General features: G+C 38.9%; 3 protein-coding genes across 4 annotated transcripts; 2 read left to right on the forward strand and 1 right to left on the reverse strand.

The window, feature by feature from the left end:
- The first annotated feature begins 596 nt into the window (after positions 1-596).
- LOC138190380 (uncharacterized) lies at positions 597-3308 on the forward strand. The gene is made up of 2 exons (XM_069133162.1): positions 597-625; positions 994-3308. Exon 2 carries the CDS (start codon positions 1146-1148, stop codon positions 3306-3308), a length of 2163 nt encoding a protein of 720 aa, XP_068989263.1. The 5' UTR covers positions 597-625; positions 994-1145.
- Positions 3309-3363: 55 nt separating this feature from the next.
- Positions 3364-8934, forward strand: LOC124212086 (uncharacterized). Of its 2 annotated transcripts, none has more exons than XM_046611827.2 (8): positions 3364-3730; positions 4836-5058; positions 5491-6104; positions 6164-6417; positions 7466-7625; positions 7721-7829; positions 7968-8075; positions 8825-8934. In XM_046611827.2, coding segments are annotated over exons 3-8 (981 nt in total). In that variant the 5' UTR covers positions 3364-3730; positions 4836-5058; positions 5491-5755; the 3' UTR covers positions 8826-8934. The 2 variants fall into 2 exon arrangements, with proteins under 2 accessions (XP_046467783.2, XP_068989501.1); XM_069133400.1 differs by having other exon boundaries at positions 4885-5058.
- A 6761-nt stretch (positions 8935-15695) lies between these two features.
- LOC138190381 (octapeptide-repeat protein T2-like) lies at positions 15696-16181 on the reverse strand. The gene has a single exon (XM_069133163.1). The coding sequence runs from the start codon at positions 16179-16181 to the stop codon at positions 15696-15698; it is 486 nt and encodes a 161-aa protein (XP_068989264.1).
- Positions 16182-16913: the final 732 nt, after the last annotated feature.

Here is a 16913-nt window from a genome sequence, read left to right on the forward strand (position 1 = left end):
GGATATCTCACAAGATTTCATGAGTTGGTTAGTTTTTTGACACAAATAGGACATCCTTAGAATATCCTGATGATATCTTCTGACGATATCTTTGTAGTGAATTATGTTGCATCAGACTACTACGAGAAAATAATGTGGGAGTATCTCATTTATAAAGCCGGAAAAACTTTGAAAATTATCGACCGCAATGGTATTTTGGTTGAGGCACATCACATGTTGCGCGCTTTGCTGTCTCGTAATATTAAATGTATACAGGATGCGCCGAATATGTGCGCAACACCGTTGTAGCAGATCCGACCTAACCTATATTCCGTTTTCACATCAGTCTTTACGTGCAACTAATAATTTGATCGCATAACATCAAAGATCTATAAATTACATATAATATATAATATATAATATAATATATAACAATAAACAGCAGTAACATCAATAGTAATAGTGACAATAATATAATAACGATAATATAAAGTATAAAAAAAAATTCAAGGTGAATTTAAGTTCTGAAATTCTCAGACAAATTTCGTGTTTCTCTCAAACAAAAAATTTACTATCATATTAAATTTTTCTAAACTCCCTACTTACTGCTGAAATTTCATTCCAGCATTTATATAGCTGTGGTTTGGTATGTTTTTTTTCCAAATAATATAAAAAATTCTCAGATCTCAAAATTTTTCATGTGCTTCAAGTTCTGAATTTGATCGAAAATGTCTACAGGCTTTCATATTATAATATGATTAGTTGTTCAACAAAAGTTCCCCAAATTTGAATTTGATTATAACAACCAATCCTTAATGTTGCTATATTCGAGGTTCCATTTGTGGGAACTTTTCCACGGAAAAACCGGGAATCTCACAGCATAGAAGGCACAGAACAGTTTACGTTGACATGAAATTTCAGAACTTCAGGCACATAAGTTTTCCGAATTCTCGAAGAGAATTTAAAAAAAAATATCAAAATCTTCAACAAATTTCATATAATAACGTTTACCAGTAAAGTGAATAGTGATCCAGAATTTGAAATAAAAACTTGAACTTCATGAATAGCGGTTACGTGTTCCGTTACACTAACAATTTGAGAAAAGATTGGCATAATCGTCGCGAATTTTGTGCTCCGTTTCCAGTCGATACAATATCTCTAAAAACATGCCCAAAGAAAAAACTTTGAAGCCTGTCCGGAAAATATCTGAGCGTCAACTCCGGCGGCAGGTCAATGAGGAAAGTTCACTAGAGTACCTAAACATTTTCCAACGTAATGATGCGAATATGGATGAAATGCGACTGATATCTTCTTCTGATAATAATGCTTCCGTGTTGTCAGAAACATCAGATTTTGCAAGCTGCGCTGAGAAGAATATATTCAGTGAAAATGTAAGAGAATCTTGTTATATCTCTGATAAAAATCATGAAAACGCCACACATCCAGATGAATCCATTGTGGCTGAAGAGCCATATAACGAACCAGAAGTTTGGTATTCATCTGACTCATCGGAGAGCAGCGAGTTAGCTACTGCTGACAATGAGTCAGTATATGTTGAAAAGCCTCCTGTACCTACGTCTGAGGATTACAACCTGCAATCTTTTCTTGCTCAGTGGGCGGTATGCAACAGAATTCCACATGTGGCTATATCGTCGTTATTGAAGAAGCTAAGGCAGCATCCATGTCATTCGCACTTACCATCTGATCCCAGAACTCTACTAAAAACACCAAGGTCTACGATTACAACGGATGTTCACCCAGGAAAATATATTCATCTAGGCCTTGCTCGTGGATTGAATCAATTACTTGTCAAGTATTCAAGTGAAATAGATACCGATATTGAGTTAGCCATTGGTATTGATGGTTTCCCCATATCAAAGTCGTCCAGGGGTTCTCTATGGCCGATTCTGGGATCAATCGTTGGGTTTAATGATGTATTTATGATTGGAGCATATTATGGCAATGAAAAGCCTGGTGTCGCCGGCGACTTCATGCGAGATTTTATACAAGAAGCTAAAGACCTATGTGAAAATGGATTATCGTTTCAGGATACGTTGTACACGTGCAGTATAAAATTCTTTGTATGCGATGCTCCAGCGAAGTCGTTTGTTTTGAATGTCAAAGGATGTACTGGGTATTCTAGTTGCACAAAATGTACAATTAAAGGTACCTATGCCAATGGACGCATCTGCTTTCCAGAATTAACTGCACGGGAAAGAACCGATACAGATTTTAGAAACAAAACGGACGATGATTATCATGCAGGAGATTGTTGCCTTGAAGAAATTCCACGTTTTGACATCATCAAAAATGTACCATTGGACTATATGCATCTAGTCTGCTTGGGAGTTGTGCGAAAGCTTCTTTACTTGTGGTTATTTGGGGACCTAAAATACCGTTTGCCACATCGCAATGTTTTTTCAATTTCAAATGCTTTAGAAAAACTCAAGGGGTTTATCCCTTTAGAATTTGCACGGAAGCCACGGTATCTTGATTTTGTGAAACAGTGGAAAGCCACAGAATATAGACAGCTCTTGTTATATACTGGTCCAATTGTTCTGAAAGATGTATTGCCATATGATGTTTACATGAATTTTTTGACACTTCACGTTGCAATAAGAATTTTGTGCAGCACCAATACAACTTCACTTTTCAACTATGCTCACGACCTACTCAAACATTTCGTTACATCATTTATGATACTTTATGGAAGGCACAGCGCAAGTCACAATATTCACGGCCTCATCCACATTGTACAAGATGTTAAGAATTTGGGTATTTTGGATAGCTTCAGTGCCTTCAAGTTTGAGAATTATATGCAAACTTTAAAGAGACTACTAAGGAAAAGTGATAAACCGTTGCAACAAATTTTTAGGCGCTATGTTGAAATAGAAAACAGCTCAGAAAGTACCACATCAAAAAAACGAAGTTGTAAATTCGAAGTACTCACACAGTCTTCTCATTACGATGGGCCATTGCCAGACGGCTGTGAGAATCCACAATATAAGATTGTTAACTATTCAGACTTTAAATTAAAAGTGGACAGCTTGGCGGACAACTGTTGCGGTTTAGTGAATGGGGAAATAATTTTGGTGAAAAATATTGTGTATGACTCACGTAAAGGCATACTTGTTTTAACAGGAAATGAGTATGAGGAAAAAAACAATTTTTACACTGAACCATGCGACTCTTCATCACTTGATATGGTCAGTTGGAAAACTGTCAGAGTTGAAAACATGGCCTTTAGAAGATGTTCGCCAAAAGTACGTGAGATTGCCATATGGATCCAACAACTTCGCGGTTTTTCCGATGCTACATGTAGAACTTAATTAATTTGAGAACAAAAAATAATGATAATAATGATAATGATAATGATAATGATAATCAAAAGAAGAAAAAGAAGAAGAATTAGAAGAAGGAAATCATCAATCAATATGTTAATAATGAATAATAAAATAAAATGGAATATAAAATGGATGTACCCACGTTAGGTACATACCTGCGCTGAGGGACCTTGTACACATTATCATCGCATACGGCCCTAGCGCGTCATCGTGAGCGCAACACGGCCCCCCCTCATATGCGCAAAAATCATGCGTGGCAGTTAGCCGGCCGGTATTAACCTGTAACTGGTGCAAGAGCTAACGAAACTCGGCACGTGCTCGGCACGTTGTAACAGTCACGGTGTTGACGAGCGATTCAAACTGTTTTGTGAACGAGAAGACACGTGGGCTGTTTCTACCTATGCAGGGTAAGTGCAATAACATTCTAACTCCTATTTTTCTTCTTGTAAGCTACACGATTTGTGCGACATTCTTGATATACACAGAAAAATCACATTAACGAAAATGGAATATGGCGACGCATCAGTGCAAAACATCTAGATGTCTCATATTTCGGGCTATTAAGACGATTCCGTAACCATATTTGGCTAACATAAACGGGCAGGTAGCCGAGGTAGAATCACGCTAAATCTCACGTGAAAATTTACGAGGTATTACGGTCATAGCCATAGTTTGGCTCATTAAGAGTAAGTAACACCGATAGCGTGGTTTCTACTTCGCGCACGCGTGAGTGCCAAGTCACGGGAAATTTTTGCGTAACTCGAATAGAGTGTCGAACCGTGTGAATAGTAGTTTTGTTTCGAAGAATTGAAGTACCTATACGAAAAAAACTTGATACGAGGTGTTGCGAATTGTGTTCCGCATTATTCTGTGTCTTTTTGACCCCTCGAGGGCACACCTTCGTAGAATTACATAAAGTGCACACGAGATCAAAATAACTCCAAGCAATTTTCAAATTCATATACCTCAAAAAGTATGCATTCTTTCGGGTAAAACGTAGAGACACTTCTTGAAGCTAAAAAGTCATGTTTTAACCCAGTTTTATTACTTTTTATGAAAAAAATTATTATTTTTTCTCAATTCATAGTCATTTCAGAGGTTTCGAGATTTTATAATGTTCTACAGATTGTTGTGTTGCCTGTTTCTCTTCTTAAAGTTCTTTGTTCACTGGTTTGTATAGTATTCGCGTAGATAAATTTGAGAACTTGTGAGAACTCCCATTTCAGACTCAAGCATTGCTAGCAGAACGAAGTATCATTTTTTATTTCCAGTTATTGGCAAAGTAGCAAACCACTTGCAGAATTTAAAATCGAAAAGCTTTATTGAATGTGTATATTCAGCATTGAAGACGTATGCACGTTTCAATACACCCATATTAGTATAGTTGTGTAGGTGGTTCTATATTTGTTACAAAAATCATGATCAGGATTTGCTTACAGTGCTGAAATTATCTTGTTGAAAAACTGTAACTATTATTTGAAAATGTTGATTACCTAGAGTATTTCTTTACAGTGTAATTTAAGCAAAGTCATGGCGCAATCCAAAAATTATGTCATTGTAGAGTTTGAGGATGGAATTCAATTGATAGCGAGTAATTGGCTAATTGAACAGACCATGGAAGCTTACTGGCCTAATTTTACAACGATGAATCGATATTACAAGGCTGTGCAAGTATTGGAACCGATTAAAGATTCGTGGAAGTTGTTCAAAGTAAAACGTATACTGGCCAAAACTTGTAAGTTAATTTTTCTTTACACCCGTGGTATAGGCTCAACTATGTACTACGATGACCAGAATTAGTATTCAGTCTACCATCGTTTTCTTTTTGAACGAGTTGGGTACAGATAAAACATTATAGTTTGTCCGTTCGGTTTAGGTGGACATTAACCAATAAGGTTACGAGAAATTAGGAGTAATCTGAAATCCTCAATATCATATTATAAACATTTGTTTGACCGCTTTCGTTACTAGACTGCTATTCTAGACATTAATATTTTGAGCTTTGGATCCATTTCTGATATGACGTCACTTTCTCTCACGTAGCCATCTTCCTTAACTGAATGAACAAGCTGTATTTAAGTCGTGTATTGTGAAAAAGAATTGTAATGTAATTCAGTAATTGCCAATGATGAATTTTTTTACCTCAAATATATTTACAAAATTTTAGATAACTATGAGAAAGGAACAAAAATTTTAAAAGATGCGGAAATATTTTCCGATCTCAATTCGGATGTTGATGATACATGTCTAAAATTGAGACGAAGAACACATGCTCGCTTAGTATATTCTGATAGCGATGATGAGGAGTCGGGTATGGAAAATAACAGTCGATCCAAAATTCCTCCTCTTCCTAAGCCCTATGTGAGTGAACCATTCATTCCACCGCAAAACCGATAAAAAACAGCAAAGCATCAGCTGTTACTTCAAGGAAAATGGGATGTCACGAGCCATTGAACAATAACAACTCAGATTTCGAGGATGCGGAAATCCATTGCCCCAAGCAGACTGGCAAATATCTTAATATCCAAGAGCAATCAGAAGACGATGCTGAATCAGAATGTTCACTTGCTACAAACACACTTGCAACGGCAACTCTTCCACATACTAACAATACAGCGTCAATCAATCCTAAACAACATAACAGTAATCCACAAGTTACACACGCACATAGGGAAATGCCAGCCAAGAAAGTAATACAACCCAAAAATGTTGATCCAGATTTGGAAAGCTGTATGCGGAAGACAAATATGAATGAACCTACTATATCTCTTGACAATGAAGGTAAAAAATGAAATACGTTAAGTAATTCCATATCTTGAGACATCAACTTTTTTTTCCAGATTTCAGAACTTATCAACGCTTTGTCATACGCTCTTTCACTATGCTGAAAGCCAAAATCAATAATGTTATTGATGTTGTGGAGGTGATGAGTAAGAAGCTAGATGGTATAAAATGTACTGATAATATTCCGGATGCGAATCAAGAAGCTGATAACCCCGAACTTGAAGTCATGAATCTTTTCCCAATTTGCCATGTAAAAATGTTGCAAAGAGTAGAAAAAGAATTAACGAACAATGCGATGAAACAAAAATTGGTGAGTATATAGTTTTTTATTCCAAATATACCAAAATAGATTTTCCTTCTGGCATTCAACAATTTACAACTATTGTAATGGCGTTTGCTATAGAAAGCAATTGAAATTTGAAAGAAATTGCTTGTTTTGTTGGTAATATGGTAAAAAAAAGCAATTTTTTTGGCAGATTTTCATGAATTCATACAGCAAGCACCATTCTGTAACAACCAAGGTGTTAGATGGTAAATAAAAATTCTATTTTATTGCTCTATTCAAGAGTAACCCAATAACCTGCAGTAATAGTAATTTAATCAAGCATAGCATTGCCTTAACCAGATGATCTGAAATTTATACACATATTGACTTCAGAAGTTCCACACAAGTAGTCAAAGATGAAATATTTACGCAAGAATATTGTAAAAAAGATTAATATTGACATTAAGTGAGGTCTCCCCTTACTATATCTGTTTCATACATGTCCCGAAGTATAACAGGTGAAGCACAAAGGCACCTCCGATGTAAACTATTAGCTGAGGAGGTTCGTTTGAGCATTTCTGTAGAGGACACTTCGTTAGTATTTACACTATTGAGCACAGAATTTTCTAAAGTGGAATCAAGTTTCATGCACAAGCGATGGAGTAGTTCAATCATTTTGAAATAGACCTTTCACAATCAATTCCAAAGGATATGATTATGTACATTTAAAGCTGCTAAATAATCTTTTGCAGTTCAAAGAATTTCGAGATACCAAAATAACCGTTCAAATACCTTTTTCTGAAATGACAACTTGCAGGTTATTGCTTTCTGATCACTTTCTCTTTGTTGACTTCTCAGCTCTTCTGTTTCCTTTTTAGTAACATTACGTTTACACTCACATTCTTCTCGAGTCTACTCATTTTTCTCATTTGTTATTGAAAAATCAGTTATACCAGATCCCTATAACAGTAAAGACAAATGACTTGTGACTGAAAACGTTAATTCAAAAATATTGTGAATTGTGAGTTTTGATTTAGTGGAAAATTTGGTATTATTCATTTTAATTTGATCAATTGTATTGAACATTTTCCAGATGACAGCATTACTAAAAATCGGTGGAAGTGATTACAAAAACACTACCACTAGATTGATGGAACGGCTTTTCAGCAATTATGTAGCTGAGAAATTTAGCTGGGTCGGGTCAAAAGGAAAAAGAATTTTTTCAACACTTCATTTGTGTCGTGTTATTCTAGGTAAACTGATTCATACCATATTAAATTAATTGTAACATTTATCATGCACGTTGGTAAAATGTCCATAACTTATTTACATTCTAACGTTATTGTAGATGTTGTCGGGAAAGCATCGACCACAAATTTGGTCACAGAAGATATGATTGCGAAAGTCATTAAAGATTGGTTACGGCACGCGAAGGAACGATTGTCACGAGAGAAACCGTGAATATTAGATTTATTTAGTCATGTTTGTTCCTATCAATATGAAACAAACAAATAATTGCATTATGTCGAGCAGAATGTTCTCAGAAATATCTGTTCCAAATTGAATTGTAAATCTCATAATGTATACACTTTCAGGCCCCTATCTTTGCACACAGATGCAGAAGAAAACTCCGCCAGAGAACCAGATGCCGAAGTAGAACTTAACGTTCCTGGAGTAGCTGAAGGGACTGATTATTCCAACTAGTACGTTTTCTTGTTCTTACTACAAAATTATTATTTTCTCAAAACTTGCCTATAGTGAGATGTTTTAGTAGGGAATGATTCAGATATTAATCAGAGTCCTTGTGTTGTCTTAGCTTCTCTTACCAGCTTGAGAATCAACAACGGACCCGTTTATACAAAAGTTCGGTTGTTCAGAAGGGGAACGTTAACGTAGGTTATTCGTCTTTTATTTTAAAACATTGGATTTCGTACTTTCAGTAACTAGGACATTATTGCAATGTGTGCTAATAAGAAACACGTACTTCGGACCTACCGATAAGATACCACGTATTTCTTATCCTTTTACGCAGATGATACGTGTTCTTTTATCCTAATGCATGAGATAATTGTTTCTTATTAGAAGCCATTGATTTGGATAAACCCATTTTAAAGAATCAATCTAGTCCTAAGTCCTATACACATATTGGCTCTACCAAGCAGCGCTTTTGACTATGTATCGTTCTACGCTCAATGTATACATTGTTCACCCTTATAATCTTATCACATTATAAATGTATTGTACAGCTACATCATTACACAGTACTTCTAAATGAGAAAAAATCTTTCAAATCTTTCATATTTCAAAAATTTTGAACCAATCGGTACTAAGAATTGAATAGAATCTATCTGTTGAAAAAATTAAATAGGCGGCAACATTTTTTTTTTTTTTAGCGACTTCATGTATAGCATAATACAATTATAACGATAATGCATCACTATATTTTTTTCAGAAATACACGCACATACCAAATGACTGCCTAAATTGGCATTACATGATGAAAATATCTGATGCTTCTGCGACTGTGATTATAAAATTAAGTGGCACATTTCTATCCGTCTGCTGGTTGGATGGAAATAAAGCTAATGCCTTTTAAGTATTATCATCCTTTAAGTTCGACAGCGCTTTAAACAGCGGTTCAAATACTATATTATTCATTGCAATACATTGCAAGCAAAGCAAGTTTTATGTTTCAAATAATACTATGAGATAATGACTGACTCTACGTACTACATGATGTAGCCAAACTAATCGTAAGTATATTATTGAAGTTCCTTATGGACGATTCCGTACTATTTCCCATATTTTTGTGTTGATTAAACAAGATAGTATGTTTTTATTTTGGTAATGTGTTAGTATTTTTTTGGTATAGTTATTAGGTATTGGCTGCATTCTCATTATGTTACTAGTATTCAATTTTGTTTCACTATTTATCGTTGAAAGTAGGTTGGAAATGCTCTGTGCACTACATTCCACCGTGCTTTGATTATTAGATTAATGATCGTTCTACAATGATATTGTTAACCGTATCATTCGTAGCTTTTTATTTATTATCGTACGTTTTTATATATTCCGATGTCCTATGTAGTATTTCTATTGCTTCATTCCACTTAAATCCTATCGGGTGTAGCAATATTGCATTGTAAAAGTCGATGTAAAAAGTCAGATTTGATGTGAAGCATTACAAATTAATGAATTAATTTGAAAATTAATTTTACTGGTATTGAAATGAAAGGCATGGAAGGTACAATGCAAGAACCTGTGCAATGATGTCTATCAACTGGAATGTAGTATCAATAGGTTAGACCGAGAATACATTGAATGTCGCTCATAGTTTGCTTACGTCTCTTATATGACTATTGGTAATTTATTTTGAATTACTTTCCAGCGGGCGATGATCTGACAAATGAGAACATCTTTGGTTGATGTTAAAAGAAGACCCTTCTTAAACTTGATTATCAACAGCTAAAAATTAATTTTATCTCTAAAAAGTACATATCCATTATACATAATGTCCACGACTATATTTTTAGGGATCGATTTCGAGATTCGATACTTTTTGGTAATGAAATTAATTTTTTTGCCATTTTCAACCAAGTTTCAGCAGAGTCTTCTTTTAAGGAGGTTCATGGCGTCATCGATTTCATATTTTTACCGTAATTACAACTATTTATAGCTGGAGTTTTATAAAAAAAATGAATTGACATTTTTATAAAATGTTTCAAATTCCAAATATCGTGTCATAAAAAAAGATTATGATCAAAATAGTTTAATGAAGTCATTTGCTGTACTTCATCTTGTTACAAAAAGGATCTATATGGAATCACATTTGTCAAATTTATGCAACTTGACTGAATATATGTATATTTATGCACCTACCACGTGAAGTTTGTTTGCTCTTAAACCAATTGCCAATTAATTTTAATGACAGTAGCAATTAGTGATTCATATGTGCAATAAATGCTTCAGTACAGAACTCTTATTAGGCTGTTTGAATAAATAGTAAATATAATTACATTTATATAATTAACTTGTCTTTCATTTCACATAAAATACTCACCCTGAAAAATTATCATTGTTTGCGAAAACAATTCGAATAAGAAGCCTGGCTTCTCAACCAATTCAAAATAAGTATTCACGCGTTTACCGCAAAATGCTATAATATTTGAAACATTGCATGTGTCGAAAAACCCATGACGTCAAAAATTGACTTGACGAAGGCCCAAAATTGGAAAGTCTGATCAAATTTTTCCGTGAAGACATTGTTATATGTGATACCGAAAATGTGCTGATATTCGTTTTGTGTGAAACTGCCACAATAATCGAAATTATACTTCAGTACATGTAGTTACGTCTCGGCCCTGAAGGGTGCTCTGAAAGCTGAAATTGTTATCTATTGGTTTCAGCAAGAATAACAGTGATACATGCGAAAAATAATACATTTATTACATGATCGTATTCTGTTATTTTTGCTGAAACCAATGAATCATAATTTTAGCTATCCTCGTCCCTATATATTAACAAGAGACCGCTTCTGGGTCGAAACATAATTTCTACCAGAGCTTAATTTCATTGCTTTTTTACATGGCTTTTTTACACCAGAAAGATACCAGTGAAAAAAGGATGTAACAATTATTACCGAAAATATCAAATCAAACCAATCCCAGATGCTCCGTGAAGGTCATTAAAAGGATATCCCTATGACGTCCTATAGATATTGTCAGGAGGTCGTGAGTTATCCACCGTGGACATCCTGAAGATATTGTGGGATCGGACATTTTTATATCCCTAGGACATCCACGGGATATTGTGGGATATCGTGGGATGATCCCTGGATATCCAGAATATCCCAGTCTGATGTCCACGAGATATCCTAAGGATGTACTTGTGCTATGTGGGTGATATATCCGTATTATATTTTTCCGTTCTGACACCTGAATCGTAAATTATAATACACTTTACGTAATCTAGAATACACGCAAAATCCAAACATAGCGGCTAACGAACCTTTTGTTTAGGTTATTTTACAAACATATCTGAATTGCATAAGATTCCATGTGTTTTTTAAGTGTATGTATGTAATATTTATTGCTCCCCTTGGGGTTACAAGGACTTCCCTTTTCCTCTTCCTTTACAATATTTTACATGTTTTCTTAACCTATTCTTACCCTATTCTTACTTCCTACCTTATCCTTACTTAATTTCTAATTGCCTGTGCCTTGTGCCATTGCCTTGCCATTTCCTTACTTTCCCTCCTATCCTTTTCTTATTTTTTATCCTTATCTTTACTTAACCTTATCCTATTTTACCTTATTCTATTCCCTAAATCGTCCTTATCCTAATCGACTTCCATTTCCCATTCATCTCTCAATCTTTCATTCTCTTGTACATCCCTGATCCTTTCTAATTCTCTCATCCAGACTTCTCCCACCCCCTCCTCACCTCACATCTCCCTCACCACCTCCTGCCAGCTTTCCTCCCTTCTATCCCAGCCTATGCACCTTTCCCATACGTGCTCCCATGTTTCATCCTCCCCCCCGCACACCCTACACCTTCTCTTTTCCTCTTCTTCCCAGTACCTTGCCTCCTTCATCTCGCTTCCTAATCTAAATCTTGCCACCCTTATCCACCTGCTTTCTCCCCATCCCTTTCCCAGATATCCTGGTATCCCTTCTCCTTTCACTAGCCTGTACCATCTGTTGTACCTCGATTCCCTTATTTTCTCCCACCTCTCTTTTCTCTGTTCTTCCCTCTCTCTTTCCTCTATTTCCCTAAACTCCATCTCGCCCCTCTCCCTTCTCGCGACTACCTCTCTACTCTCTGCTCCCCTTTCCGCAAAGAAACTTTCCCTTTCTCTTTCCCACCTCGATCCCTGCCTCCCAGCTTCTGCCTTGTCCCTTATCTCTTCCCAGCATCTCCTAGCTAACTCGCTACCCTCCCCTCTCTCCAGCTTCCTGTCAAAATTCCATGCCCTTCTCCCTGCCCTAATCCTTAGCTTCTCCCTCTGTAGTTCCTCCCTTACTAGATATCCCGGTGTTCTCCCATCCACTACTAATGTCCATCTCAAAAATCTATCCTGTACCGCCTCAACCGCCCTCCACTCCCTCCACCATCATATCTCCGATGCATACTCTATTACCGTCCATACTAGCCTGTCAAATAACCAAATCCTTTTTTCCCAATCCCTACCAAACCTTCTTTTTCCTATTCCCCATATCTGCCTCATTACTACCCCTGCCTTCCGTACTCTCTCTTTCACCTGTGATTCCTGTCCCCCATTGCACTTTACTCTATACCCTAGATAGCTGAACTCTTTCACCTCCTCTATCCTTTTCCCTTTCCATCTCCAATCTATGTTTTTCCTTCTACCGCCTCCTTTCCTAAATCTCATAATCTTTGATTTCCCTACATTTACCGTCAGCCTTTCCTATCCATATACCTTTCTAACTTCCTAATCACTACCTCCATTTCCTCTTCACTTTCCGCTAGTAATACTATATCATCCGCATAAGCTAACGTGCATACCCTGCCACCGGCTAACTCCACCCCCAACCCTTCTCCCTCTCCCCATTTCCTCTTTTAAGTCCGCCAGCAGCAGGTTGAACACATGCGGACTGAGCGGACATCCCTGCCTTACCCCCCTCGCTGTCCAGAACGCCTCTCCTACCTTTCCCCCGCTCCTCACTCGACTCTTTGTTTCCTTGTAAATTTCCTCTATCCTTACCCTTAGCCCTTCCCTCACCCCTCTCCTTTCCATAGTCTCCCACAGCACCTTCCTGTTCACTGAATCGAAAGCCGCTTTCAGGTCCACAAAGAACGCCACCATCTTTCCCTTATCCTTTCCCACCTGCCTATTGCTTGAATAATTAAGTACATATATATTGTCAATTGTACCCATGCCTTTTCTAAAACCCGTTTGGTTTTGCGGTATCAAGCCCTTTTCCTCTACCTCTCTTTCTAACCTCTACGCTAATGCCATCGCATACACCTTATATAGAGTTGGCATCAAAGTCACCCCCCTATACTCTTCTTCCCTTTTCCCCTCCCCCTTCTCAACTATCGGCGCTATCAATCCCTTCCTCCAATCCTCTGGCCAGCCCTCCCCCACCCAAACTCTGTTACATGTTTTCCATATCCACTGCTTCATTTCTTCCCCCCCATACCTCCATACCTTGCTAACTATTCCATCCCCCCCTGGTGCCTTTCCATCCCTCAGCTTTCCTATCACCTTTTTAATCTCTTCCCTCTGCAGCTCCCCTTCCTATTTACCGTCTCCCCGCCTTCTGTTACCTTGCTTTCTACCCCGCCTAATATTCCCATGAAATACTCCCTCCACTCCTGATCTCCTATTTCTTTATTCACCCTCTTCCACTTCTTTCTTTCCCTATTAACTATCTCCCATACCTTGCTTTCTGTCCTTGCTTCCGCTGCTTCTTTTATGAATCCCTCATTTTCTTTCTTTTTCCTCTCCTTGCATAGCCTATTATACTCCCTTCTTTCCTTTCTATACGCATCCCCTTCCCCCTCCCCCTTTCGCCATTTCCTTAGACTCTGCCTAACTTCCGCTTTTTTTCGCCTACATTCCTCATCCCACCATCCCTTTTTCGCTTTCCTCCCCCTCCCTCCTACATCTAAGACTCGTCTAAACTCCCTCATTCTTTTCTCTATCTCTTTACCTACATCCACTTCTCCTATCCCCTCCCATTTGACTTCTGTTCTAAACCTCATCCTACCCTCCTCCGTCCAGTCTCCTCTACTAGTTCCCCCTACTCTTTTTCCCTTCCTTGTCCTAGCCACTGCCCCCCTCAACCACACTATTATCGGGTGATGATCCGAGTCAACCCTATCCCCAATCTCTATCCTTCTGACCCTATCCCTTACCTCGATGTCTCCTATAGCATAGTCTATCACCGTCACCCCCGCCCCTCCTACATACGTAAATTCCCCCTCCTCATCCCCCTCTATGTTCCCGTTCATTATTGCCCATCCTGTCTCATCTAAAAATTGCACCAGCTGCCTACCTTCCGAGTTTATTTTCCTGTCCTTTGATTTCCTACTCCTACTCTCCTCCTCCTCTTCTCCCCAGCATCCTCCCCCCTCCTGCCCTGTCCTGGCATTAAAATCACCCCCCACTAGCACTTTAACCCCTCCCTTTATATCTTCTGCCCGCTCCTTCAATTCCCCCATCTTTTCTTTTAGATCCCCATTTATGTATATTCCTACTACTACCCATTTTTCCCCCCCTACACTTATTTTCCTTGTTATCATGCCCTCTTTTACCTCTTCCCTCCCTCCCTCCCACTTACTATCTCCCTTCTTACCCCTGACAGCATTCCGCCTATTGCTCTTCCCTTCCTATTTTTTCGAACCGCATACTGCACTTCCCATTTATACCCTACTGGCAACTTATATCTAATCCTTTCCTACCCTTTCTTTTCTATCCATGTCTCCATTAGAAATATTACATCCCACTCCCCTAGCCCCCTCCAGAAATCTTCATCCTTTCTCGCGAGCCCCGCCACATTCCAAAACGCTACTTTCCACCCCTCCCTTTCTGTCTCGCCTACTTCCCTCTCTCTCCTCCTTATCTCCCCCCCCACCTGCCTCTGTCCCCCGCCACTACCCATTCCCCCGACTGCCTTTCCCTACGTACCCTTCCCTGTGCTTCTATACTTCCCTCTTGTCTTTCCTCGCTTGCTGACCTTTCCCCATCGCTTTCCCCTCCCCTCCCTTTGCCCCTCTTCCCTCGCTCTCCCTGTACCGTCCCCAAGCACCGCTCCTATCTCATCCCACTTCCACATTTTCCCTTCTATCCAGATCTTTGCATACCCTATTCTTACTCTGTTTTCCCTTCTCTCCTCAATAGCTGCTATCTCCCTCAACTTCCATTTCATTCTCCTCTCTGCCCAGGTGAGATCCTCGTCTATTCTCTCCTCCCTTCCTTTGAAGAGGCTTTTTCTTTCCATTACCTGCCTCTTTTGCTCCCTATTTCCTAGTCTTGCTATCCATATCCCCTTTTCTCCGCCTTTTTTCGCGCCTACCTCCCACATATCCTTTACCTCGACCTCTACCCCTATCAGCTGCAAAATCTTTTTCAACCCTTCCTTTTCTCTTCCCTTCTCTAGTCTCGCTCCTCTCACTACTATATTTCCCCTTATTTCTTCCCTCTCTATGGCCCACTCTATCTCTTTCAGCCTATCTATTGATACCTGCGCCACTTCCGCGTTCCCCTGTCCCTGCCTTTCCCCCCCGCCTTCTACACACTTCTTTTCTAATTCTGCCAGCCTTTCCTCTACCCTTTCCCTCTCACTCCCTCTCCTCTCTTATACCTCTTCTAGTCTTTTACCTAGATCCCTTATCATTTCCTTCATCTCCCCCCTCTCTATTTCCCACTGCTCTTCCCTTCTAGTCACTTCGCCTTTCATCTTTTCCATTTCTTCCCTGATCCCCCTTCCCTGCCCTTTGACCTCCTCCAGACCTATCTTTAGCTCTTCCCTAATCAACCTTAGCATATCCTGTATACCCCCTCCCTCTGCCTTCCCTTCCTCCCCTGTCTTACCCTCCGGCGACCGATGCACTTTCCTGCTTTTCCCAAATACTCTTTCTCTTTCCTGCATCTCGTCTACATCCTCCTCCCCTTTTTCCCCTTTCTCCTCCCGCTTTCTCTTCCATAAGTCTAGCACCGTCGCCGTCGATCCCAGGCTATGCCTCCTATCCCTCCCTAACGCTGCTACTGCCCCCGGCCTACCTTTCTTTTTCTCCTCCTCTTCCCTGTTCGCCCCTTCTTTTTGGCCACCCGCGTTACTCATATTCTTTCTTTCCGTCACCGCTCCCTACCTTATCTATCCGCAGTCTACCTGTCTCTACTCTATCCCCCTTCTCACTCCCTAGATGTCACCGCCTCTTCTTATCTTATCCGAATCGTTGCCATCCGCCGGCTCTTTCTGCCTAACCTCAAAACTCTCCCCCTTCTTTCTTTTTTAACTGCCCTTTCCTCCTATTCCTGCCTCCCTATTCCCTTCACCCGACCTCCCGTGTATGTCTTCCCCGCTCCTTCTCTGTCCTATTTCCTTTTCTCCTCACCTTTGCTATCCTGCTAAATTCTCGCCTTTTCACTCACACTTTTTCGCACACCTACCACTCACATTCAAAACGGAAACGGAAGTCCCGTGTTTTTCAAGTGATTTTGGATTTCCAGCTTGTTTTTATCCGTTAATTTCAAATGAAATTGTTGAAATCCACTTACTTCTACGAAAACCGACTTTTTTTGGTTGGTCTTCTCTCCCAATATTCAACACGTGGCGCGTGGTGTCGAGTCGCCGGTAACAACACGTTTCGCACCTGACCGCGTTTTCCAACAGACTAACTCAACCTCCAAACTGGGTTGCGATCGATGATCGGGCGCGAAATTAAGTGATGATAAATATATGATTATAAAATACATGACAATTCACTAAAGACAAAATAAACAATAGTTTCTGATTTATGACAACTATTCTTAGTTTCAAGATGTAGTATATCTGAAATTTAGCCGAAAATGG

This window comes from Neodiprion pinetum, chromosome 2, assembly GCF_021155775.2.
Source record: "Neodiprion pinetum isolate iyNeoPine1 chromosome 2, iyNeoPine1.2, whole genome shotgun sequence".
In the NCBI taxonomy this organism is placed as follows: domain Eukaryota; kingdom Metazoa; phylum Arthropoda; class Insecta; order Hymenoptera; family Diprionidae; genus Neodiprion; species Neodiprion pinetum.